The sequence below is a fragment of the Carassius gibelio genome, chromosome A13, assembly GCF_023724105.1.
Source record: "Carassius gibelio isolate Cgi1373 ecotype wild population from Czech Republic chromosome A13, carGib1.2-hapl.c, whole genome shotgun sequence".
NCBI lineage: Eukaryota > Metazoa > Chordata > Actinopteri > Cypriniformes > Cyprinidae > Carassius > Carassius gibelio.
The window spans coordinates 8,282,323-8,308,913 of record NC_068383.1 but is presented as its reverse complement, the minus strand read 5'-3'; the positions used below and the strand labels follow the sequence as shown (position 1 = coordinate 8,308,913).

The window sequence follows — 26,591 nt, the reverse complement described above, 5'->3', positions numbered from 1 at the left end:
TTTGAGGGGATTTTTGAGACCCTCTTGTTTACAGATCTCATGGACTGAGCTCTTGAGTAATCACATTTTAGAGGAGATGTCACTAAATATATCTGATCATAATTGCTGCGCAATCGTGACAGAGGATCGAGCTCCTGCTTACATGGCTAACTGACTGACCCAGAATCATAAATAGATTTCCCCACAGAATACATGTTTTCTAGTCTAGTACTAGAGATGTCAACTGCACGATGCATTTAATTTAATAATCGAGAGGCTAATTTACGAATCCTACTATGGTAAAGGTTTGATGTTTTTTTAAATGACCGATACTTTTGGAGGTCACTAAAATGTCTCATCAGCATAACCTCATTAATATTCAAGAGGTCACGATGCGATTTCATTTAAGCCTCGTACTTAAAAAAAATCTTGGTTCATACCTAAAATGTTAATTATAAGAAATGTTTGAAAATAAATTAAATCAAAACTACATTTAAAATTACTACTACTAACAATACGAAAAGTTCCACTGATTACAAAAAAAAACTTGTATGAACAACAAGTCTGTAGGCTACTATTGATTAAAATTTCACTGACATACATTTACTTGATTTGAGGTTCAGGAAATTTGCCTGACAATTCAGTACTGATTTGAGTGCTTTTGATTCACTAAAAACCGCACGAATATAACATTCTTTGATGATTTTATACAAAACAAACAGGTTGAATTCTGTGTAATAATATTTGTATTATATGTAGGCTAAGCTTTATTTATACAAATGAAGATTTATTAATGTTGTCCCAAGTTTTATTGTCTTTAAAAATAGAATTCTTTGAAATGATTATTTACACTGTTGTGCCTTTTTGATGTTGTTGTTGTTGTTGTTTGATTGGAGTACAAAATGATGGTTCTGAATTATGAGTCATGGACTAATCCTTCGTCATAGTAAAATGTATCATTTCCTCGTCGGTGAAGTCTCAATAAACTGTTCCTGGATCGGCTGTTTAGGTGGAAGTGACGCAAGGCGAGGAGGGTGGAGTCGCGGCATGTGTGTTTGGCTAGTTACAGCTGAATGGAAACGGATACATGGAGCGCTCGGATAGAAATACGACGCATGACAACAACCGGGTCTGCTTAAAAGAAGTCATCATTATCCTGAAGAGCTCAGAAACGACACGAGCGATGACAGTTCGCATCTTCCAACAAGAAAATACCACGACTCTGTTGTGGTTCTGACATTTATAGTAGTTCTATAATTTGTAATTTACTTCTCTTGTACTCTCTGAAGCTCATCACTGTTTGGAATATTTTCGTTCATGACTATCTCTTATATAATCGAAGTGGAGGAGCCACATTTGGGGGACTGTGATATGAAAAAAGAAGCAACCAAATTAGTAGGGTTTGTTCCGCAAAAAGAAATTGTTTACAACGAACTTCTGCCTTATAAGGACAAACTAGACGAAGAGTCCAATGAAATTTTGGCACAGATCAAAGGAAACCTCGGCAGAGCCGTCCAACTCCGAGAGATATGGCCAGGAGTCTTGTTTTGGACGAGAAAACTTTCCACGTAAGTATTTAAGAGGCATAACTCATCAAACATTATACAGTACTCATCCGGGTAATTTTGTCTGCCAACTAAATTCAATTATAGGCTTGTCCTATGAGCATAAATCATAAATACATTCACTTAATACAATATCATGAACAGAAAATGTGATGTTCTGTAGGCAGCTCTATTTAAAGTCATGGGAACACCAAATTACCCTTTTGTATCTAGAGGTAAAAATATCTCCAATGTGATTTAAATAGAGCGCTAATCGGGAGTGTGAGCTGATTGCTGTTGCGCATGCGTAGTCACTAACGTTGTTTGTTCAAACAAACTTCATAGAATGTTCAGTTGGAACGCTTAAAAGAGTGTGTGATATTTTAACTTGGTATTGTATAAAATCCCTATTACCGCGAGTTGTTTGGTTTCTTTTTTTTATGAACCAGTGTTGAGAAATCCAAGTAGCTTGGGCACCATGATTATGTTTTGGTTTTTGGTGTGTTGTGAAATGAAGTTATTGGTTTGAGTATTCATTACAGTGAAAGTAATGAATTGACTGGTGTTTAACAAGCTAAATATTTTGTCAGTGATTGCAAAATGCCTTGGTCATGGTTTCAACACTCAATGCTATTTTAAGAGCACAACCAGCACAAACAGTGACTGATGTCAGACTGTGTGTGACTATAAGATGCAATACTCATTGGTGTAAACAGTAAACATGCACTGAAATATTGTCCTCAATGTCATCCAAGACATTTGCGTAATCACATACTTCTTCACAGAATGTATTAATGAATCCTCTTGTGCTGTATCTCTCCAGGTTGTCTTCCTTTTCAGTAAGCCCAGAATGCAAGCTATGTCTATGTTTGGAGATGTCCCAGTGTTTGTGTTGGGACTGGTCTCTGTGTGCCCTTGGGTGTTTAGGACATGGCTTTCTTTATCTCTGCTATTCCAGAGAATATCCCAACAAAACCCTCTTTTGGCAAGCCATTGGCATTTCCAGCCCAAGCACGGAAGCTGTGGTATCCTGGTCTGACCTAAATTATTTGATTGTGTCTGGTCAGCCATGAGCCAACTTCCATTTCAGTGGAAATCAAGCTTCTCCAACTTGACCTAAATCTTCTAATTAAAGTGATTTGCTTGGGTATCACCTGTTGCTTTTGTCTTCACCTTTCAGCTTGAAGCAACTAAAAACATCCAAATGGAAGTCTTTTGTATTGCAATTTGAATTTGATCTTCTTTTTCTCTTTTTTTTTTTTTAAATCATAAATTCACATTATTGATGCTATGATGTATAATAACTACACTGACCAAACAGAATTTCATGAATTGGAAGTTCAGGGTCAGAACAATAACACTCTCAGTTATAGAATAGACAACTGCAGATCTGTTTCGTACCATACAACTCACCGTCCTAACTGTTAATATCAGAGGGAGATGTCATATAGTTTGAATAAAGTGTTACATTTTTATACTAAAAAACCCACTATCCGTTCTTGTCCTTCAGGTATATGCGACTGTATGGAAGAAAGTTCAGCAAAGAGGACCATGTGCTCTTTATCAAGCTGCTGTACGAGCTGGTCACCATCCCCAAACTGGAGATCAGTATGATGCAGAGCTTCGCCCGTCTCCTCATCACCCTCCTGAAGTAAGATGGACTTCTTGCATGCTTCCTATATTTTTTTTTAATGATTGTTTTTTACATTGAAATGAACTGGCTTTCATAGCAGAAAATAATGTACAATTATCCGTTATAACATCACAAACAAACTATGTGAAGAAAATCATATCTTTTAAATGGTTTTGCCTTCAAGGAAGAAGGAGCTGCTTTCAAGAGAGGACTTAGAATTGCCTTGGCGACCCCTTTATGAGTTGCAGGACGGGATCCTGTACTCAAAGACGGAGCACCTCGGCCTGAACTGGTTTCCCAGGTACATGCATATCCCATCAAAAACATTACACAAAGATTGATTAATTAAAGCAAAAATTGTTTTTTTTTACTCAACAATATAAAAAAAATACATGGTTAAAGGGATCTGTTTTGCTTTATCACTTTTGCATATCTACTCAATAAAATGATCCTAATAACTTCCATCTCAGCTTCCTATTTTTAAGATTGTGTCAGAAGCATGCTCAGCCTGCTCTATTGTGAGAATCTGCACACATCATAAAACTGGTGCTGATGTTGAGCGTCAAATAAAAATGTTGTTATAGTAGATAAAGAAGCGTTGAGTGAAACTGTCTTTTTTTTTCTCCTCCCATGTTCAGTTCTCTGCGGCCACGCTCTTCCTCTAAACACATAATCGTTAAACTTGCTCAGAGGTGGTAAGGACCATGTTACTTTGTTAATTTTCAAAAGTGCACTCAATAATTTTTTTTATTTTTTTTACTTTCACTGCTTTTTTGTTGCTTGCTGATCATCAGTGTATTTTTTTCCATTTCATACTGTACAGGGTTCTAGACTGCTACCATTTTTTTGAGAATGTGCGAGTTAAAATTTGACATGGTCTGCTCTGCTTCACTCCACACAGCGCGCCGCAGAGCCACGGCACAGTGCAGCATCAGTTATGCCATTCACATGGCCTGTGCCAAATTTATAGGAGTAATAGCAGACAATATCCGAAAAAAAGTATTTTACTGCTCAAGCTGTTGCTTTCCAGTTTTTACAGAACAGCAAATTGGCGACCATTTACTGGATGTAATTTAGAGTTTCTGAAGTGTGTGTAGAGGACTAATCATAATGGGAATAATAATAAAATACAATTAATATTGTATATACTGTAATAACATTATATTACTATTTTAAAATATTAATATTATATAAAATTACTGAGTGCACTTTTACCAAAGAAGATGCATGTCACATTGCACAAAAAGTACTGACAGTCCGACAGGCTGTTGGACTCAGGACTCACACTGTGCTGCTCTCACAGCATTCAGTAACACTCTCTCGCTCTCAATATCAACGGCCTGTATTGTTTGTTGTTTCTGAGTGCTGAGCGTGTTTTCCACCATGCTCTTTAATGCAGATATCTGATACTCCAGTATCCTTGTTGGCTCCTCTTACATGGGCTGCAACAGTGAATCCCTACTGAGAGATTATTTTTTTCTGTATGAGTTCAGAGGTAAAAGATAACTTTGTCCAGCTTCATAACAAAGGTCATCAGGTTCAGAAGCCCTGTCTGGGTGTCACATATCTGCAGTTTTTTGGTGACGCTCACTGGCTTGTTTACATTTGTTTAGCTGTGTGGTTTTCATGGTGCATGTGTTTGATGGATTGCATGCAACTGATGAATGTGATCTAATGTTTTGGTATTGAAGATCAGAATTTCATGAAGTATCCCCTCTACAGTACTTTAGATGCAATTTAGAGTAAGGGGGTTGCACTGCACTGACCAGCTTTTCAGCAGCATATAGGTCACAGATGGACCATTAGCCCCCAATATGCCCATCATTTCACAGCACAGATGTGTTCAAATAAAATGACCCCAATAAACACTATTCCCCAAAATTCCTCTACCTCTGTTTTCTTCACTGCCTTTATGGGTGCAAAACATAAAAGATTTTGTGATGCATGAGTGTGTCTAACAACACTAGTGTGTTGGTCTTGTTCATTGTAGAATTGTTTTTGCATGGAATTACAATGTGCTGTTGTATCCAGTGTTGGTCACTTCCAAGTTTCTCTTCTGTTTGCAGCTCAGTGGAAGCAGTTCTGAAGGCTTTAATCAAGAACTGCAGGCCGTAAGTACAGTACTTGACATGCACTACTAATCAAAGGTTTAGGATGAGTAAGATTTTTAACTGTATTTAAACAAATGAATACTTTATTCAGCAAAGATACGTTGAATTGATCAAAGTGACAGTAAAGACATTTACATAAAATGCAAGGTTATCGGTTTAATGAAAGTTAATGGAAAACAATACCAGTAAAAGGTTTGGACACACTGGCCTGATTTATTATTTCTCATGATCTTAAAAAAATCTTGGCTTAGTAGAAAAGGATGAATTTTTGATCACTACTACTCTGCTTCTTCACTTTTTCTTTCGATCACTATGCTTGACTGGTAGTGTGCATAAACGGTGTGTCCTAATTGTTGCTTCGTTTCTCCTTAAGCTGTTAATCCTGTTTAATGCTCTTTTAATTTGGCTTTGTGGGAGGTTCCTGACCCTGCGACTCAGTCTCCCAGGATCAGTGCTATCCCTTCTTCAGCAGGAGGTCAAAAATGACATCATATCCAGCAAATTGGGATAAAAACAGTTCAATACTGAAAATTATTTTTAATGATCTTAGTGAAATAGAAACAGAAAAAAATGTATGCTTAGCTGGCTTGCCTTGTTTGCGCTTAAACACAGATTGGACTCTATGGAAGATATTTAGGGTGAGGTGAGGCTCTCAGCTCATCTACGGTAGGATTACAGAAAAGGTGGTCATGTGCCTGGCCAGTGAAGGCCATACCTTCAGTTTGACCAAATAATGCACCGTTTACAGCAGGGATCCTCACATCTGGCCCACAAGATCCACTTTCCTGCAGAGTTTAGCTCTAACCCTAATAAAACTCTTCAGCATAAGCAAATGTCTTCAGGATCATTAGAAAATCAAAGGTAGTTGAGTTTGATCAGGGTTGGCGCTGAACTCTGCAGCCCATTGGCCCTCCGCGACAAGATTTGATGGACCCTGGTTTACAGAATGCTCATGGATGGACTTGACAGGAAGTCCTGCATGGTGTATGCCAGGATTCCTGATGTGGCTTAGACCGGCAGAATATAATCCTTTAACTAAAGCATATTAACCATTTATCCAGTTACTTGTACTGCATAAAGTTTACCAAGACATGTAAATGGCACATCACAAAGTTTTAGTATTGTCATATCTGTACATAACACTTAACGGATATCAGCAATAGGATAAAAAAAAAAATCATTCTATGTGTGTCTGTGCGTGCAGATATTTCCCAGAATCAGCCACACAGGAGATGCTGGATGAGTGGAGACCTCTGATGTGCCCGTTTGACGAGACTATGCAGAAGGCCATGGGATATTTCGACCTCTACCTGCCCACCACTCTTCCCCCAGAGCTGCATGATAAGGGTTTTAAGTGAGCACTGCCTGAACCTTATGACACTCTTTCAGTCTGCTTTAACTTGCACAGTCATTCCTGTTGGTTTTTGTAATGGACTTGACTGAAATCACACGCGTACACTACTGTTAAAACCTGGAATCAGTCGAATTTTTTAAAGAAGTCTCTCTTGTTCACAAAAGCTGCATTTATTTGATCACAAGTAGAGTAAAACGTTAACCCTGTGAAGTTTCATTACAATTTAAAATAAATGTTTTTAGCTTGAATATATTTTAGCATGTAATTTAATTCTGTGATGGGCAAAGCTGAATTTCAAACCATTTTCAGAATTAATTTCTTAAAAATAAAGATCGTACTGACCCCAAGCTTCTAATAGTGTTGTATTTCTCATGAAATGCAGAATGCATCATGACAGATGCATGGAACAACCATGATATATGTTGTTTTTATATTAAATAGAGTTTCTTACAATTCTCACAAACTAGAATAACAAGCTAACGCAAAGTTGTTGTCATAGAAATTAACTTGAAATGGAAAATAGCGTATGTTATGTAACTGTTACACATCTGCTTCAAATGGTATTTTTATCCCAAAGTTAATGGACTTTAATCGTAAATACTTTTTTGTTATGCCAAGTTCCATGAAGTGAGTATTTTGGTTTGTGCATTTCTGCAGACTTTGGTTTGAGGAGTTGATAAGCCTGTGGGTGTCGGTGCAGAATCTTCCAAGCTGGGAAGTCGTAAGTATAGTTGCCTCACTATTGAATTTTTAACAGCTTTGATAATTCATTGCATTAGTATCAACCCCGATTGTGTCTGTTCCAGAATCTCGTCAGTCTTTTTGCACGACTGGCCAATGACAACATTGGTTACATAGATTGGGACCCTTATATTCCCAAGGTAACATAAGCCATTCAGATTAGGCATTCAGTCCAGAGCTGCCTCAGCGTTTCTGGTTATGCAGTTTATATTCTCTGTTTTCAGATCTTCACTAGGATCTTAAGGAGTCTTAATCTTCCTGTAGGATCCAGTCAGATGCTGGTTTCCAGATATCTGACAAATGCCTATGACATCAGTCATGTGGTCATCTGGATTTCTGCTTTGCTGGTAAAATGAAGCACCTATGCTTTTAATTGCTATTGAAATGTCCGAAACTATCAGGATGTTAATTAATACATTTACTTTATATTTAATCATGTATTTTAGGGAGGGCCCAGTAAGCAGACCCAGACCCAGCTCAGTGGCCTTTTCAACAGTATCACCTCGTTTTTTCACCCTTCTAACCACGGCCGCTGGCTGGTGAGTTACTGATGGAGATTTCTGAATCTATTCGAAATAAATACTCTATCAAATGCTAAATAATACATGAAGTATAAATCTTGTATTAGAATATTTGTAAGTATAAACCAATTATTGAGCATAAACTATTTAATTAACAAAATTAACAAAAAAAATGAACAGCAAAGGCTGCTAATCTGTAACCCAGAGTGCTTTTTAAAAGCTTGCACCTTTGTCCGTTTGAAACACACTGCTGCTATCAACAGTGCATGCCATTCTTTTTCTAGAAACAACATCTCATAGACAACAGGATAGTTTATCTCTCCAGGGATGCATGCTTGCTGACTGAGGGAAGCATCTAGTTCTGAGTTTCAAATGTCACAGTAAACCCTGTGAAAGCTTTGTCCTTTTACTGTCGCCACATTGTTGCAATATTACTTTGTCTTCCTCTTTAAGCTGTTGTTGAGATGTGTGCACTCTGTGGAACATCTGATTTGTTTTCAAAAGCTCCCAGAAAGAGTTCTTGCTTTGATGCAAATGAACTGTGTGGTTTGCGGTGGGCATCACAGGGTACAAAATGTTTTATCGCACGAAGGAATGTGCCAAAGGCCAGCATGCTCACTCAGTGAGATGGGTATCAGAAGTCGATCCCAAAGTTCATCCCTTTGATCAAATGGTAGTTGCAGTGCCATTTTTTGACAGTAAAAGCACAGTAGAACTAACATTTAATTTAATCCATGTTTGCTTTATTTATTTAGGCTTCAATGACACGTGTCTAAATAAAACTCATAATTGCAGACACATTAGAGATGTGGGTGCTGGAATAATATCATTATGGTCATTGCTCCATTTCAAGTTCATTACGCCCTTTTTTCCCCTTATTACACTACCTAATAATGGACAAATATCAAATAATATAAAAAAATGTTTTGTTTTTTTAATTTATAAATACCCGTTTTATTTGTTTTGCTCCATCCGTCCATCCCTAGATGAAACTCATGAAGCTCCTTCAGCGTTTACCTGCCAGCGTTGTGAAGCGACTGCATCGAGAACGTTACCGGACGCCAACGTGGCTGACTCCTGTTCCCGAGAGCCACCTTCTCAGTGAGCAAGACATCACAGACTTTGTGGAAAGCATGAAGCAGCCCGTCCTGTTGGCGATGTTTAGCAAAACTGGCAGCCTGGATGCTGCCCAGGCCTTGCAAAACCTTGCCCTGCTCAGACCTGAGCTAGTCATTCCTCCACTGCTGGAGAAGTAAGTTTTAATATATAATATATTATATATTAATATATTTTAAATGAACAATTTTAAGAGTAAAATAATCTTATAGATGTTTTGTACAATTTGATTTGTTAACAACCCTTGGTAGTTTAGAATTGAGAGAATAAATTGATGACATTATCACATAAAAGCCTTTTCGAGACACATTTCTCCTCTTCTCCGTCTCATTTAAGGACATATCCTGCCATGGAGACCCTCACTGAGCCTCACCAGCTGACCGCCACCCTAAGCTGTATGATCGGTGTGGCACAGAGCCTGGTGTCTGGGGGCCAGAGGTTTCCAGAGGGCCCCACACACATGCTGCCTCTCCTCATGAGGGCTCTGCCTGGGGTCGACCCCAACGACTTCAGCAAGTGCATGGTGAGAGTCTGTTCAAGGCAGTTATGTAAAATTACCAGTTGACTGAAATAAAAGAAGTACTAGAATTTAAATAAATATAAATTAAAGTAAAAAAGAGAAAAGCCCATAACAATGTTACCTACACTTAAAATGTAATTATATAAATAATAATAAATACAAATGATGTATTCAAATGAATACTGACATATATTTAAAAAAATATCATACTGCAATTTAAAGTGTAACACTGTGTAGCAACCAGGCACTATTCCAGTTTCAGGCAGGATTACGATACAAGTTATATCTGGATTTTATTATTTTTGTCCAAGACTAGCAAATAGTTTTATAGAGGTCTGTATGTTCTCAAATTTGTTTTTTGTTTTTTTCAGATAACATTCCAGTTTTTAGCAACTTTTGTTACTCTTGTGCCATTGGTGGACTGTTCAGCTGCTGTTCAGACAAGAAACAATCTCACACAGGTGAGATATCCTCCTGTCAGTAGAGTCTTTTTAAATGTCATAATTAATGTGCAACTCTAAATCTTTTCATTGATTGTGTTTGCGCAGGTGGAAAAAGAACTGTGTTCCGCATCGGCAGAGTTTGAGTATTTTGTTCTTCAATTCATTGATAGGTACAGAACTCTGAGAACTGTTGTTGTTGTCTGTGAATACTGTGCATGTGTATTTCTTTTTGTATCCTCATTCTTCCTCTCATGTTTGTGTATTTAGATGTTTTGCACTGATTGACACGAGTACACTGGAACAGACTCGGGAGGAGATGGAGACAGAGAAAATGACTCATCTGGAGAGTCTGGTGGAGCTGGGCCTGTCCTCCACATTCTGCACTATCCTAACACAATGCTCTATAGAAATATTCCAGGTTATTATAAACACACACGGAGTCAAACCTAGTCATAACTTATGCTACCACTCAAAAGTTTGTGATCGATAAGATTTTTTTATTTAATTTTTTTACATTTTACCTGAGCTATTTTTATGATAAAAAAAATACATTAAAAACAGTAATATTTTGAAATATTACTACAATTTAAAATAGTTTTGTATTTAAATTAAATAAAAAATGTAATCTATTCCTGTGATGGCAATTCCTGAACTTTCAGTAGCCACTGCTCCAATCTCCAGTGTCACATGATACATATTTTTCCAGATGCTTTGATACATAGAAAGTAAAAAATCTATATTTTTAATATAAATCATTTGTAACATTATAAATGTCTTCACTGTCAAAAAAAATCTTACATACCACAAACTTTTTTACGCTGAAGTATATTTCCATAATACTGTGTGATGATATATGAACATATTTCCTTCATTTTCACAGGTGGCTCTGGAAAAAGTCTTTAACTTTGCCACTACAAACATTTTTGAGACTCACGTGGCTGGACGGATGGTGGCGGACATGTGCCGAGCTGCAACCAAGGTCAGTGTTCTGAGCTCAACTCGCAGACATCCACAGCTGACAGTGTTACTCAGAATGTTTGACTGACCATTTAAATGTGTATTCTACTTTCAGTGTCACCCGGCCGAGGCTCTGAAACTCTTTTTGCCTCACTGTTGTAATGCCATATTACAAATCTCAGCCAGTAAGTTCCCCATGATGTAATGGGTTAATGGTAATATATACATATTGCTTACATGTGCAGTGTGAGTTTCCCATTAACAAACCATGTGTTCTCAGATGAAGAGGTATTAAATGAAGAGGAGCTGGATAAAGAGCTGATGTGGAATCTCCAGCTGTTTTCTGAGGTCAGCACTAGATTCTCACTAGAACCCAGCTAGCTATAGAAATGTAGAAATGCTAAAATCTTTATCTATAAGTTAACTAAAATGACCGGCCTTGTCTCTGTCTGTAGGTGACCCGTGTGGGTGGTGATCAGCTGTTACTCTACAGGTCTCAGCTGGTGCAAATTCTTCAGTTAACTCTGCACCTGAAATGTAAGCAGGGCTACAATCTGGCCTGTAAGCTGCTCTATCACATCCTGCGTTCCATGTCCATCATCTATCCCAGAGAATACTGCAGTGTGCCCGGCGGCGTCCAGCAGCACAGTGACACATACCTACCAATTAAGGTCAGTCTCACGTGGAAAATGAGATGGCTTGATTTAGCCACTTACCCTCTCATAGTGACATGAGCCTCAGCTCTCCTTAGAACGAATTTGAAATATGATGCCATAATCCTGAAGAATCTGCAGACTATCCAAGAGATCAATTTGAAAAAAGAAACTTTTTCTTATCCTCCTGTCCTAGCTTTTTACTATTTTTAAACAATGACTTGAACCTCATATAATGGGCTATTCTCCTGTTTATTGCCATCTGATGATACATCGCTTGTTGTTCGCTTGTAGTGTCTGCCAAATGAATAAATGTGAATAGTGTCTGAAAATATAATTAAAAAAAATTCCAAAATGTGTAAATTCCCATTCACAACAGCAGAGTGAAGAGAAAGAGATGAGATGATTGAGTAAATGGATGGATTGGTGGAGCTCCGTCACCGTCTCAAGTAGGGATGTCAACGATTAATCGATGATCGATTAATTGTCGATAAGAGATGCAATCGATTAAGGCTATCGATGGTCGGTTAACCGATTCAATGTTGGGCTGCGTGCGGCTCATGCGCACTCAACACGTGCGAGCGGCTGTGAGTGACGGTGACGATATATAAAAGCATCATCATTCATTCACAATGTACAAATTAAGCTTTTAATGTGATTTAAACTTTAAAGAACATTAAAATAGAAACAACATAAAAGTTCTTCAACATTAAATGCAATAGAAATGTAGTTACTAATCATTTCATCAGATAACTGTTTTATATCGTGCGCTTTGCAGGGCTGCGGGACACAGTGACAGGACAGGTAGTCTATTCATTCCTACAACTTGTTAATTCATTCCTACGAATTATTAATGTGGCAATTGTCCATGTTTCATTAATTTTGTTCCCTAAATAACCCATGATTTAAGTGAAATAAGGGAACAAATTAATAAATCGAACGAATTCTTAATTCATGAAATCTTTAATTTCCCTTCCTATGTTTACCACAGTAAGAGATGCGAAAACAGTTATTAAAAGCGAAAGATAATAAAATAAACCTGGGAAATTAGAGGGTTAGACTATGAAGATTTAGGAAAAGAAACAATGCCTAAATATACTGAATTTGTGGAAATTCGTGACCAACCGGCAAACCAGAACAAAGCCGCGTAAATGAAGACTATGGGGTCCAAAAGCATGGTCGCGATGTAACATCTCCAGTTAACCTATTATTCCTCTAATAAACAAAGCTTTTATACCACACTTGTCATAATCAGATCTTATCATTTCTAAATAAATAATTGCTGGATTCAAAACAGCGATTAATAGGCGCTGTGACCGACACATTCCTGGAGCATTCAGTTTAAATAGACCGTAGTATACCGGTCCACTCTGCTGTTATGCCAAGGACGTTTTTGCTCATATGAAGAGGATCATCTTTTCCGTCTATATGCGAATGCGTGTTAAGTACAAGCCTAGTTTACATTATAATTAATAGTTTAACATTCAAATACATTGCGAATATGGAAACATTTCGATTTGTGCCGAATGAGACATGAGCAATAACCTCCAAATAAATCTAGCCTAAGCCGCGCTCGCTCATCCTCGTGTGCACGCATGCACTGTCACGATCTAATGCGCTGTATGCCGGATTTTTAAAAATCTGACATTTTCTAGGACAGAATCCAGCAGGATCAAATTAATGTGAGCAACTGTGTTTTGGTGCAGCAGCGCCGATGTAGTTCACTTAATGTGCAGCGCAGTCACACGCGCTCCACATTTCGGATAATTTTATACAATAATGTCAGTTGAAAACATCGCAATTGTGCTTTAAAATACAACAACGAGCACCACAAAACCATTTAAAGAGGCGCGTTCAGCGTTCTCCGTGCGGGATTGGAAACTGTCAACAAAGTAAAATGACCTCAAAAGTATGGCGCGCTCTCTTCATTTTATCAAATGATCATAATCGCATCTATTCATTTTATAATCCTGCTACTAGCATTTTATTCAGACTAAAACCTCTTTAATTCAAGTGAGAAAGCGTTTTGTGTGTGTGTGTGGCTTTTGCACATCCTGTCATACCGCTGACTGTGTACCTGCAATAGACGCATTTTGCAGTATTATGGTTAACGATTAATCGATTAATTGATCGTTAATTTAAACGACGATCGATCATGGAAATAATCGAAATTTGACATCCCTAGTCTCAAGCATCGGTTAACCTGAGTACCTTTTCTTAGATGGACAGACGTCACTCTTCCTCACTGTCTGATGTATTATTACATGGTTAATTTGACTCCACCTCAGCATTCTGAGAAAATCATAACTACTCCCCTAATTTTATGTTTATGATTACTATTTGATTTTATGAAAACAAATCCATGAAACTTCCATGAAAAATGCATTAAACTAACAAGGATAGTATTAAACATTACGCCAATTATCATCAGTATTCGCAATTACACAAAACATTGGTCACTGATTTCTTAAAAATAAAAAGGTTTCGTGATTAAAATAAATAAATAAAAAGTCATGTCATGGAGGCTGATGTTCCACTAGTTGTCTCTGTCTCCTTTCTGAATCAGGACTGGGGGCAGCCTGGAGACCTGTTGGACCTGGGCATCCAATGGCACGTGCCTAGCACAGAAGAGAAAGAGTTTGTTTTCTACCTGCTGGATCTGCTGTTAAAGCCTGAACTCTTGCGTCTGCAGAAACACACACAGGGAGAACAAGAGATCAGCAGGTCAGCCACGGGATACAGTAACATCTTCTGTCTGTTTGAACTCAGCATGTTCCCCTTCATCAACATCAAACCAGAAATGTCTTCGTATTATACTGGATTTTCTTTAAAAAAGGGACTGAATGGGTTTATAACAAGAGATTAATTGTGATTTATTTATTCCTGTACTTTTTTATTTTTCTCTCTCCGTATATTTTAGTTTTTGTTTCATAGAGGCAAAAATCTGAATGTTTTTAAATTCCCACAGCTCCTGTGGTGCGCGTTCACATATCAATGATTTACAACCCCAGGTCCAGAGTAGTTGGGATGTTTTGCAAAATGCATTAAAATCAAGAACCTGTGATTTGTTAATTGATAACTGTGATTTGTGCAAAGAAAGATTTCCAACGCTTTCGCTGACCAACTTAAATGTATTTTGTAAATTAAAACAAATTTTGATGACTGCAACACACTTCAAATAAGTTGGAACAGATGCAAAATAAAAGTGAGAAGGGTAGAAAATATCCAAAGGACACTGTTTTGAAGGGTATCATGTCTTGGCTAGCTATGCAAATTTTGCTGGCCAATTTCATCAGGCTTTTCTAAATGATGTCAGAGGTGTCTGGGCTCCCAAGAGCGACCCTTAGTGTTGGAACCTCCACACAACGTCAAAGTGACCGACTGAAAGGGAACATTGGAATTTTTTTCTTTGTACTTTAATCAATAAATAAAGGTTAGAGAGAATGAACAAATAACTTGATTACATTGATTACAACTTGATTACATGGCATTTCACAAAACACCCCAATTTTTCTGCTATTGGAGTTGTAGAGACAAATCAGAGCTATGACTTAAGATTTAAGCGCTTTAGAGATATTTTTATTTCTTTCATAGATGGACAGATTTTTTTAATGCATTAATTAAAAAGAAAAAAGAAAAGGATTCAAGAAAAAAGTTCCTTGAAAGAGTTGTTTGATAATGTGTTTGGTCTCTTTAGGGATGACGTTCTGCAGAGTCTGTCCATTGTTCATAACTGCCTTCTGGGAGCAGGCAGCCTTCTGCCTCCACTGCATGGAGAACCTGTGCTAGAGATGTGAGTGACACACAACGGACTACAGTTACAAAAACAACAAAAATCTTTCATTTTAACATTGCATGGATTGCGAAACTATACAGTATGTGATGCTCTGGTACACAACATACAGATTTAGTAATATTTTGCAATGTTTCTTATTTCAGGGCAATCAGTATGGTTCAGCTGGACGAGACAAACGTGTATGCTGGAGTAGACTATGGTAAGTGAGCATTTCCTTCTTGTGTTTTGAATCAGTGTAAGAGAAATCCTTATTAATGAATTAGTTGCTTGCCAATTGATTATTATTGATAATGTGGCAGACCTGTCTAGAGAGAACTACAGAGAGGACATCTGTAAGATGATTCGACCTCTACTACGTAAGTTACTCCAACACACTGAGTCCCGTTCTAGTTTTACATTTTCAAGTTTATCACAGCAGATCAATTTATGTATGTACACCATTTTTAACATCTATAGATGTGATCAATTAGTTTAATTAAATAAATAATAATTGTTGACCTGAACTGAAAGCTGTAGTATGTACCTTTCAAGACTCTCTCAACTCTGATGTTTATCTGTACAGACCATACTCTAGAGCACTCAGAGGACGACATCAAATCCCTCTTCTCCATTATAAAGGTGAATTGAAACACTGTCAGGTTTCTCTAACATTTGTGTGTATGTGCACATTACCTTTACAGTATTGCAGTGGTATGACTGACAAATGGTGTCTTCTCTCTACAGATCATCAATGACCTGCTTAACTTCAAAGGCGCACACAAACATGAGTTTGACTCCCGCTGGAGAAGTTTCAGTCTTGTTAAGAAGTCCATGGAGAACAAGGTTAGAGGCGCACTGAATGTCTGTTACTGATCGTTAGATTTGATGTGTAGTTGACTGACACTCACTCCCTCTTCTTCTCTCCAGCTTCACGGCAGTAAACAACACATCAGAGCTCTACTCATAGACAGAGTCATGTTGCAGCATGAGGTAGCTCCTAATAATTCAAATATTAAACATTTTATAAAGCATTTGGGCAAATCTCACAAAGACATATTAATTTGATTAATTTTATATTAAATTTTTTTATTTGTATTTAATTGCATTTAGTTTATTGATTTTATTGTATTAATGTGTTCTATATAATATTGTGTATGAAATTGTGGAATGTGTCATGAAAGCTATATTTTAATATAACTAAATATTTCTATTAAATTCTTTTGTTTTTAGCAAAAAAATAATTGACCTGAACATGTTCATGAGATTTCCCCCCTTTATACAGTATCTATAGTATTTTTGGGTACCATAAAATAACAGCCTGTTTTGTTAAGATTTCGGTAGTTTTGAGTCTCGAGTGTGTGTTTCAGTTAAGAAATCTGACCAAGGAGGGATGTTGCTACAGGAGTGTTCATCAGGACCTGATAAATGACCTGCTCAGACTGTCCACCAGCAGGTACAGTCAGGTATGTCGAGGCCAAAAACACACATATGTATTCACACACAAAAGAAATGAATACACCATTAAGAGTATCTATTTGACCTCAGGTGAGGAGTAAAGCTCAGAATGTGCTGTTCGCCGCATTGGGAACCTACAGCTTATGCTGCAGAGATGTCATTCCTAAAGTGCTGGAGTATCTGGACCCAGACCGCACTGATGTTACCCAGCAGCAATTCAAAGTAGGTCTTACAGCGCTCATGGTGAATAACTGCACTAAAAGAAACTTCATGTTTCTGACATATGACACATTTTTTACTCTTCTCCAGGGTGCCTTGTACTGTCTGTTAGGGAACCCGTTTGGGATCTTTCTTGCTAACCTGCAGTACTGGGACTGCATTACTCTCACATGGCCTGCCATCATACGCTCTGGTATGAGCCCCTCCATGTCTGTAGAGAAGCCTTCAGTCGTCCGGCTCTTCGACGATCTTGCTGACAGAATCCACCGCCAGTACGAGACCATTGGAATTGACTTTTCTGTGAGTTCAGCAAATAGTAGCCTAAATGGGGAAGAAACATTAACTAAAAATCTGGAGAGAAAAAAATTACACACCCTTGGTTCATGATTTAAAGTATTAATATAAAGTGAAAATCATTTTTGCTAGTATGTCATTGCACACCAGCTTCAACTTTTACTTTCTCTAGAACTGCAGAACTGCAAAAGTATAAGTATTTTTATTTAAGAAGACATTTGTCTTTATACTGTTGTTTATGTGTCATATTCAGATCCCGGAGAGTTGTGTGGATGTTGCTTTAAAAATGATGAAATCTAGTAACCCAGAACCGACTCCATGTGCCGCCTCTGAACAGGAGGAACTGGAGGGAAGAAAGAGACAGGAACAGAAAAACAAAGACTCAGTGCAGTAAGTCAATACATTAAATAAAAAACTATGCTTTCCAGTTTATATCCAGTTAATCAGTGGATATACACAAAATTGAGTTTTTCCTGTTTTATTCATCTTAACAGGAAGTATGAGAAGCTCGTACTGGAACTTTTGGACTGCCTTCACGACCGAAACCTGTATGTCTACTCATCGTGTCTGGTTCGATTAGACCGCAAATGTCTGGATGGTAAAGTAATGGAAATTACTCACTGGTCATATGCTTGTTTATTTGGCAGGCCCTGGAAGTTTGAGCAGATAACCTTCGGCTTCCTCTCTCTGATGCTGAGAGATGACCACCCCCTGCCTTCCTCTGCAGTCCTCTTTTTCACCGAGAGCCTGATCCATGACTCGCTCTTAGTTCGCAATGTGTGTGAATTGTCAGAATTATACTTATGAGCATATGTGTGTAAGGAAAGCTACACCAAAACTCACTTGGTTCTTCATTTATTGTTCAGGCTGCGATATCAGCAGTGAGTGGAATTCTAAAGCAGCTTAAGAGACCTCACAAGAAAGTGACCGTGAATCCTTACGATTTATCTGAGCTCAAAACATCTCTACAATCATGTGAGTACACGAACCATACAGTAAGAATTGTCTCATATGAAAAAATATGAGTATTTCTGAGATTTGTGCTATATTTCTTCCTGTTTTTCATGTAGGTGGCGGTAAAGCGCTAGACTCTCTGCTGGTGGGAGACAGGCCTGATAACCAGTGGCTGCAGTATGACAGCAGCAGGTTGCCACGTTCCCAGCAGGACTGGGATGAATGCTGCTTCATTGAGAAAACCCACTGGGGCTATTCCACATGGCCACGGTACACATGCTTACAATGCTTAAACATAAGAGTCATGCACCGTATTTGATGTCTTCCGAAGCCATACAATGCCAAATCAGCATATTAGAATGATTTCTGAAGGATTATGTGATACTGAAGACTAGAGTAATGGCTGCTCAAAATCAATCTTTTGAATGGTAGCATATATTCATCAGTTGATTTGGAGAACAACACAAAATGTATTTTAACATTTCATTTTTTAAGGACGCTGATGCTCTATGCCCCTCCTGAGGAACAGCCTAAACAGGGCAAATCAAGACAAGAAATGAATGAGGTGCATAAATATAAAACATTAAATGACATCAAACCCAACCACTGTTTGCAAATCTCAACAGATACTCATACCACCTCATTTTTTTGTTGTTGCCTGTTTTCTGTGTTGTAGAGTGAACAGATCATATACGATCATTTCTCAGACCAGCAGTTCATAGATCAGTTCATCCACTATTTGTCTCTGGAGGACAGAAAGGGGAACGATCAGTTCAGCCCACGGCGATTTTGCCTTTTTAAGGTGAGAGTCTTTAGACGTGCATCTACAGTCCATTGTTTTAAACCGATCTGCATTTATATCTGACATCCAGCTAAAAAAAAAAAAATCAGCAAAATTGTAACAGAAAAAATATAAAACATCGTCTTGTGTTGCAAAAGGGTCTTTTTCGGAACTTTGATGATGCCTTCCTGCCTCTGCTGAAGCCTCATATGGAGCGTCTGGTTGCAGATTCCCACGAGAGCACGCAGCGCTGTGCGGCGGAGATCATCTCTGGACTCATCAGAGGCTCGAAACACTGGAGCTACAGCAAGGTATTAGCACACATGCATTTTAGTTCAGAGGATTTGAGTCTTCGACATCACTGGCTTAGTGCAGTATGATGTAAACGTGTTTGAGTTTGTATTTGATTGTGTTGTTTGTTACAGGTGGAAAAACTGTGGGCTCTGCTGTGTCCACTCCTCCGTAAAGCTCTCTCCAATATCACCATTGAGACATATGCAGACTGGGGCACCTGCATTGCCACTGCCTGCGTAAGGACACCTTTGTCACGCTTTGTAGATCATGAACTCTTCTTTTAGTACGGTTTAGACCCATATGTTTTATATCATTGAGTTTCTGCACAAATTTCTAGCAAAAAACATGCTATTGAAATTGTGGATGAAATGTAAGTCTCATACTCTTATATAAATAAGGAAGAAAAAATCTGTAGCATTCAAAAGATTGCAGTTTTTAATCAAATTAGTTGACATTTATAATATTGCAAAATATTTATTATAAAATATTTATTAACAAATGCTGTTCTTTTGAATTTTATATTCATTGAAGAATACTGAAAAAACTGTTTTCATTTATTATAATAATAATAAATGTTTCTTGTGAACCAAATCAGCATATTAGAAGGGTTTCTGAAGGATCATGTGAAATAAAAGACTGGAGTAATGGCTGCTAAAAAATCAGTTGTTTAAAATTAAAATACTATTTCACAATATTGCAGTTTTTACTGTGTTTTTGATCAAAACAGCCTTGCTGAGCATAAAAGACTTCTTTCAAAACATTTCTTACAGACCCAATCTTACAGACCCAAAACTTTTAAACAGTGCATATTTTCCCCAAAAATGATTCCTTGTGTATGTGTGCACTGTACAGGAGAGCCGAGACCCACGAAAGCTGCACTGGCTGTATGAGATGCTGATGGAATCACTGCTCACAGGAGAAGGAGGCTCATTCGTGGATGCCTGGTATGACATCACTACCAAACACACGTCCTCTTTTGAATGTGATGGATTAAAAGCAGGGAATGATGAATGCGACTTGTAAATATTTCATGTCTAAGTTCGTCATGTAATTGGACACAACGTCATGTCTCTTTTTCAGCCGTCTGTATGTGCTGCAGGGAGGTCTTGCTCAGCAGGGGTGGAGGGTCCCAGAGCTGCTACACAGGTTACTACAATACCTAGAACCCAAACTCACTCAGGTCTACAAGAATGTACGCGAACGCATCGGCAGGTATGTGCTTAAATACAAAAATCAACATTCGGTGTGTTTTTTCATGTTCCGTTTTCGTTCAGAGCCGCTGTGTGCTAGCAACACATTCAGCAACTGCAGCTCATTCTATCTCTCTTCTTCTTCTGTCTCTCAGCGTGCTCACCTACATCTTCATGATTGACGTGAACCTACCACACACTCAGCCCACCATGTCTCCGCACATCGCAGACTTCACCGAGCGTGTGCTGGCCAGACTCAAGCCTTTAACGGAGGGTGAGGAGGAGATCCAGAACCATGTGTTAGAGGAGAACACAGTGGGAGACCAGGACGAGAGGACACAAGCCATCAAATTACTCAAAACTGGTGTGTACTTTGTGTCTCTCGCTGTTTGTGTGCGAACACCATTCTTTGAGAAAACGAATGTGCAGAAGTGTTTCAGGGATATTTTGGGGTTTTGTCTTTGTGACAGTGTTGAAGTGGTTGATGACCAGTACTGGACGCTCCTTCTCTTCTGCGGTCCCTGAACAGCTTCGTCTGCTCCCTCTACTCTTTAAAGTGAGTCCAGACTTTGTCTGTAATTTAGTTCACTCTCTACAAATCTCGTGTGTTTAGCCTATCTCTTTTCTCTCTGTTTCTAGATTGCCCCCGTAGAGAATGATGACAGCTATGATGAGATGAAGAGAGACGCTAAGACATGTCTGTCTCTCATGTCCCAGGGGCTTCTGTACTCAGAGCAGATCCAACAAGTCCTCAATGCACTTGAGGAGGTGACTTTCCAGTGCCCATAACACAAACACGCACACCAAAAGCTGAAAACAGCATATTTAGTAGGAGTTATGTGTGATTTGTGAGGGTTTGATGTGTGATTTGACCAGCAGATGGCATTATTTGTTACAGATTTCAAGGATCAGCTCATGGCACGCACGTTACACCATTCTCACCTACCTGCAGATCATGGTTTTCTACAATCTTTTCACCTTCATTAGTGATGCCAAGGCCGTCAGTGACGTGAGAGCTCTGGTACTTCGCCTGCTGGAGGATGAGCAACTTGAGGTGTGTGAATTCAATTCAGGTTTATTTGTATAGCGCTTTTTACAATACAAACCTGCACATGCATAAAGGTTTGTTTCGCAGTTTCTAAAGGCGTAGGGTTGTCTCTGGCCCTTTATTTTCTGTGAGGAAAATACAATTATCTGCCAAGCCTAATATGAGGGCACCTAATAATAATTTCATACTGAATATTATCAATCAACATCATTACTTTATCAAAAGCACTTTAACCATGACAGCCAATCAGCAGAACATTAGAATAAAATGACTGACTCAGCAGTGAAGAATTGCACAACAATCTCTCATTCGACAAACTCGGCAGACTTCTGCACAGACGGACACGAGTTCCCTCGGAGCTCCGTCTTTTTATGATTTCACTCTCATGATATCTGCATGTTTAAGAAATGTTCCACTCAGCTGCACTGAATTAAGCCTGAACCCTCTTCAAGATGATATCTCGGTCTATATTTGAGCTCTTTTCGAGGGAAAGTCTAAACGGAGGCACGACCTTCTGTTCATGCTTGTGTTTGAGTATAATCGCAAAGGTTAACTGTGTCGAAAACCAATTATGTAGGCCGCCGTGGTGGAAGTGTCTCTTTCTCCGTTCTCTCCTTTCAGTGTAGCACTCTCTTGTTTTCATTTATTCTTTCTCTCTTTAACGCTTCTACCCCTCTTACTGTTACCATGGCAACTCCCTGCTGCAGAAGTATTCTGTTTCCATGGTGATAGATGTTCAAATTTCCAGAGAGAAGAGGCTAAGGGGGGGGAAAGAATAGGGTTATGAGTGGAAGAAAACTATTACATCAAAGCACCTTGGATTCCGTGGTGCACTCGACCTAACCTCTGTCTGCTGATGTAATACAGCTGTTCGGTTGATTGGTGCCAGCCAATGAGAACGTGACTGTTTCAAGGTCAGATATCCGAGCACACAGGCCAAGGTCACTAGATTTTGAAGCTTCAAGACAATAGATGTGTTTCTTTGTCCCCACAGATGCGTGTCCTAAACTCTCTTAGACATGCAAAGAGAATTGCTATTGCTGAATCAGCTTTCATGACTGTCTGTGTGTTTTTAATAACTAAGGATTTTTTCCCTTATTACATGGTTCTTCATTGAGACTGGTTAAATGACTATTTGTTTAGCACATCACTGGTAATAAACCCTAAATTTACCCATTTCAGTCTGACTGGAGTTCTGCTCTGGAACATCGTGTTTTGTTCTGTGATGCAGATGGCACCATTCTGCCGTTATACACTTCTTTTCTTCAGGCCCTGTGCATTTTTCTTCTTTAAAGAAAAGCTCTTGACACAAAAGACCCTGTCTCTCCCGGTTCTGCATTTCCCCATGCTATTTTCAGATAACTGTAAAGAGAAACTGTCTGAATCTTTGGCCACAAGATTTAGCTTGAACCGTAACAATGTAATGATCTTTATTTCCTTCTCTCTTCGTGTTCTTAGGTGAGGGAGATGGCCGCCACCACTCTAAGTGGATTCCTGCAGTGTAATTTTCTCAGCATTGATGAACCCTTGCTGGCCCGTTTTGAGGCCCTGAGCAAGACCCGTCTTCCCAAGCGCAAGAGGAGAGAGCTGGGCTCAGTGGTGGACATGATCCCTTCTGCTGGTAATGATCACACAGACATGTATACAGTACATACACTACTGTTCAAGCATGGGGTCAGGTCAAGAACAGTGTTACCTTCCCAGAAGTGGTCAACTGTCTAAGATCACTCCAAAAGCAGGACGTGTAATAGTCTGTGAAGTTGCAAAGGAGCCCAGGGTAATTTCGAAGCATTTAAACACCTTGGTTAATGTTAAGTTCATGAGTCCACCATCAGGAGAACACTGAACAACCGTGGTGTACATGGCAGAGTTGCAAGGAGAAAGCCACTGCCCTCGCAAAAACCACTGCTGCGGTTCCCAAGATCATGTGGACAAGCCAGAGGGTGCTGGAGAAATGTTTTGTGGATGCAATGTTTTTTATTTTATTTTTTGCATCATGACATTCAGTGCTGTCGCTCCCTACACGCAGATAATGCAGTCTGCGTAGGGCACAAACTCCCCGAGGGGGCACCATCCCAGTTGCTCAAAAAAAAAAAAAAAAAAAAAAAGACTTAAAGTCATAAAAACAACTGTAATTGTTCATCTAGGTGTCAGCTATAATTCACAATTGAATTTAATGTTTGATATTCATTAAAATAAACTGTAAATCATATGTAAATTATGCTACTTTTTCACATGGGCTCAAACACAAATTTGAAGCTCAATAGCATTTGAGGAGAAAGACTTGGAGTCATAAAACAATTGTAATGTTGTTATTTGGTGTCAGCTACAATGCACACCTTATACATTTTAATATATATTAAATAAATTATAAATCACTGATTAATTTCCTTTTGCATGATTTCTTAATGCTTGAGACTATAAAATAAATTAGAGTCATAATAAAGTTGTAGCCTTAGGTAAATGTCGAGAGCTACTTTTGTAATTTGTAATTAATACAATTTATTCATTTACTTTTTTATTTTTTTAAGTACTTTTTACACCCCATAGTAATTGTTTTTTTTTCATCATCATAATTGAGGAAACGGGGCACAACAATACAATCCTGCTTAGGGCACACATTTGGCCAGCAGCGGCCCTGATGACATTGGTCAAGACAATTTTTTTCAAATGTTGTCTCAGGCTATGATGAGGGTGAACTCAGGTAAACTTGGTCTCTTTTTTTCCCCTCAGATGAATTTACCTGAATTCACCCTAGGTATATTTATATACCTTAAATAATTTTCATTTTTCATGTGTGTGTAGATCTGGTGCGGCGGCATGCAGGTGTTTTGGGTCTGAGTGCCTGCATCCTCTCCAGCCCGTATGATGTGCCCACCTGGATGCCCCAGATCCTCATGGACCTGAGTGCCCACCTCAATGACACACAGCCTATAGAGGTACAGCTCTCGCTCTCAATTACTGCTGTGGAGAGAAGGGGGGGTGTTCATTGGGAATGATGAGCTGATTGCAGTCTGCAGGGCGGCCAGGGATTGACTGAGCAGAGATGAAATGTTTAAGCATTAATACTGATCAATACTGAGAATTATAACTAAACCCAGAGCCAGTTGCTTTAAATGAGTGACTCACAAGATTTATATGTTTGCTGTTTCTCTAGATGACTGTGAAGAAAACCCTGTCGGATTTCCGTCGCACTCATCATGATAACTGGCAGGAACACAAGCAGAAGTTCACAGATGACCAGCTGCTGGTGCTCACAGATCTGCTGGTCTCCCCCTGTTACTACGCTTAGGTCTGTTATAAACACACACACATGCTCTTTTCCATAACATAGTGAGCTGCTTTGCTTTCTGCTGCCTACATAGACTATGCCTTTTAAGGCAGCAACTTAATTTAAAAAAAAACTGCACAAATGAGCGATTTGGAACAATCTACACACTGTAGGCAGCAACTCTTCAAATAGTGTATCTATTACTACAGTAAAACAGTAAATATACTTTTTTAATTATTAAATAATTATCTGGGTCATTTCATTTTCTGGAACTTTGATACCATATAATGTGATATCATAAAATGCCGCCTATAGCATCTAACTGGATTTTGGAACATACTGTTCACATACATGCAAGTTCAGACATTGTTTTATCCTCAGTCTCTTCTTATGATCATTTCTTTTCTGTTTTTCAGAATGATGCCACTGCCTGGTGAAGAGGAAAGGCAAAGCTTAATGGAACCTGAATTTTTGTTTCCTCTGAATGTCTGGGATTGTTTTTTGAAAGGGGAAAACAAAACAATTCATGTAGCAATAGATGCAGTCATCTAGTTACAAGATAACTAGAATATTTTACTAAACTCTTTTTTTTATTATTATTTTTGAGTACACTTAATATTTAAGGGGAACTTTATTGCAGGCATCGCTGACCTGCATCTATAATGTTCTTGTACAGATTTTCATTTTTGCTTGCGTGTGTGCCGTATGGATTGTCATAGCCCAATATAAAGCAGTTTTCTGCATTGCATAGTTATTGTAATAATAGTATTTTACAATTTTAGCAGTAATCCGTTTAAAATGTGTACACAAGTAATATTGGTAAATGTTACATATGTGTATGAGGTAAAAGTACCAATTTCTTTTTGAAGTAGCACTGTACATTTCCCCATTTCTCATAGAGACTACATCAATTAAAGAGTGTATGTAAAGACCATATGCTTTAGTGATGCTGTTCTCTGACTGTCATGCCAATACAGCTGAACTAAACTGAAAACTTAATATAATCACAGTGGCTATAACATTACAAAATAGTAGTCCTTTTTAAGCCCATGAGATTTTAAACTCCTGCACTTCATGCATATTTTTCTCTTTTAATATTATTTTGCATTCATAAATTATGTTTATTATTATTATTAGTTTATGCAATTGAAACTTTGGTCTGTCTTTTTAGTTGACCCTTACATTTAGTCTAATGTTACCAGTTTTTGCTTCAAGCCAGGTGTTCTCGTATTCAGATATCAGAAGCTTTTTAAAGCCTGTCAATAGCAACAAATTTAGACCGTACATTAATGCAGTGATTTGCTGGTATGCTTGCATTTCAAGTATAATTAATGCTGTCAAAATCATATCATAAGCCAATGTGTAGTTTAACTTTGGTTGGTAAACTATAAGACAAAGTAATGCTGTAATGCTATGCTAATGCTTTTGTTGTTGTTTTCTTGATATTCCTTTTACAAATATTTGACAAAAGTCAAGTGATGTTTGTAATAAAGTGTGTCAAAATATGCAAGTCTTTTTTTTTGTGTCCTTCTCCCATGTTCCTAATGACAAATAGCAGTTTGTTTGATATTTTAAGCATTTAAATTTTTTGTATATATAATCTTATTTAAATGTGTGTATCTTATGTAAGTGTGTGTAATCAAAAAATATGATAAATATAATGGAAATCGGCAGAATTCCTCATCTGTACTCTTATTTAAATGAACTGTATATATATATATATATGTGTGTGTGTGTG

General features: G+C 38.2%; 1 protein-coding gene across 2 annotated transcripts; it reads left to right on the top strand.

The window, feature by feature from the left end:
- The first annotated feature begins 986 nt into the window (after positions 1-986).
- Positions 987-26,358, top strand: LOC128026049 (proteasome activator complex subunit 4A). Of its 2 annotated transcripts, XM_052612762.1 has the most exons (48): positions 987-1,547; positions 3,034-3,174; positions 3,341-3,457; positions 3,795-3,851; positions 5,223-5,267; positions 6,472-6,621; positions 7,279-7,342; positions 7,428-7,502; positions 7,587-7,709; positions 7,809-7,901; positions 8,870-9,135; positions 9,336-9,522; positions 9,891-9,980; positions 10,068-10,132; positions 10,230-10,380; positions 10,843-10,941; positions 11,035-11,104; positions 11,200-11,267; positions 11,375-11,590; positions 14,139-14,296; positions 15,270-15,365; positions 15,512-15,567; positions 15,668-15,724; positions 15,931-15,986; positions 16,092-16,190; positions 16,275-16,337; positions 16,715-16,810; positions 16,893-17,024; positions 17,112-17,321; positions 17,569-17,705; positions 17,810-17,863; positions 17,963-18,092; positions 18,182-18,290; positions 18,386-18,539; positions 18,765-18,834; positions 18,946-19,071; positions 19,209-19,361; positions 19,476-19,580; positions 20,197-20,288; positions 20,425-20,556; positions 20,690-20,898; positions 21,005-21,090; positions 21,174-21,302; positions 21,433-21,588; positions 23,041-23,203; positions 24,388-24,521; positions 24,740-24,874; positions 25,270-26,358. In XM_052612762.1, exons 1-47 carry the CDS (start codon positions 1,297-1,299, stop codon positions 24,872-24,874), a joined length of 5,625 nt encoding a protein of 1,874 aa, XP_052468722.1. In that variant the 5' UTR covers positions 987-1,296; the 3' UTR covers positions 25,270-26,358. The 2 variants fall into 2 exon arrangements, with proteins under 2 accessions (XP_052468722.1, XP_052468724.1); XM_052612764.1 differs by lacking the exon at positions 3,795-3,851 and having other exon boundaries at positions 1,030-1,547.
- Positions 26,359-26,591: the final 233 nt, after the last annotated feature.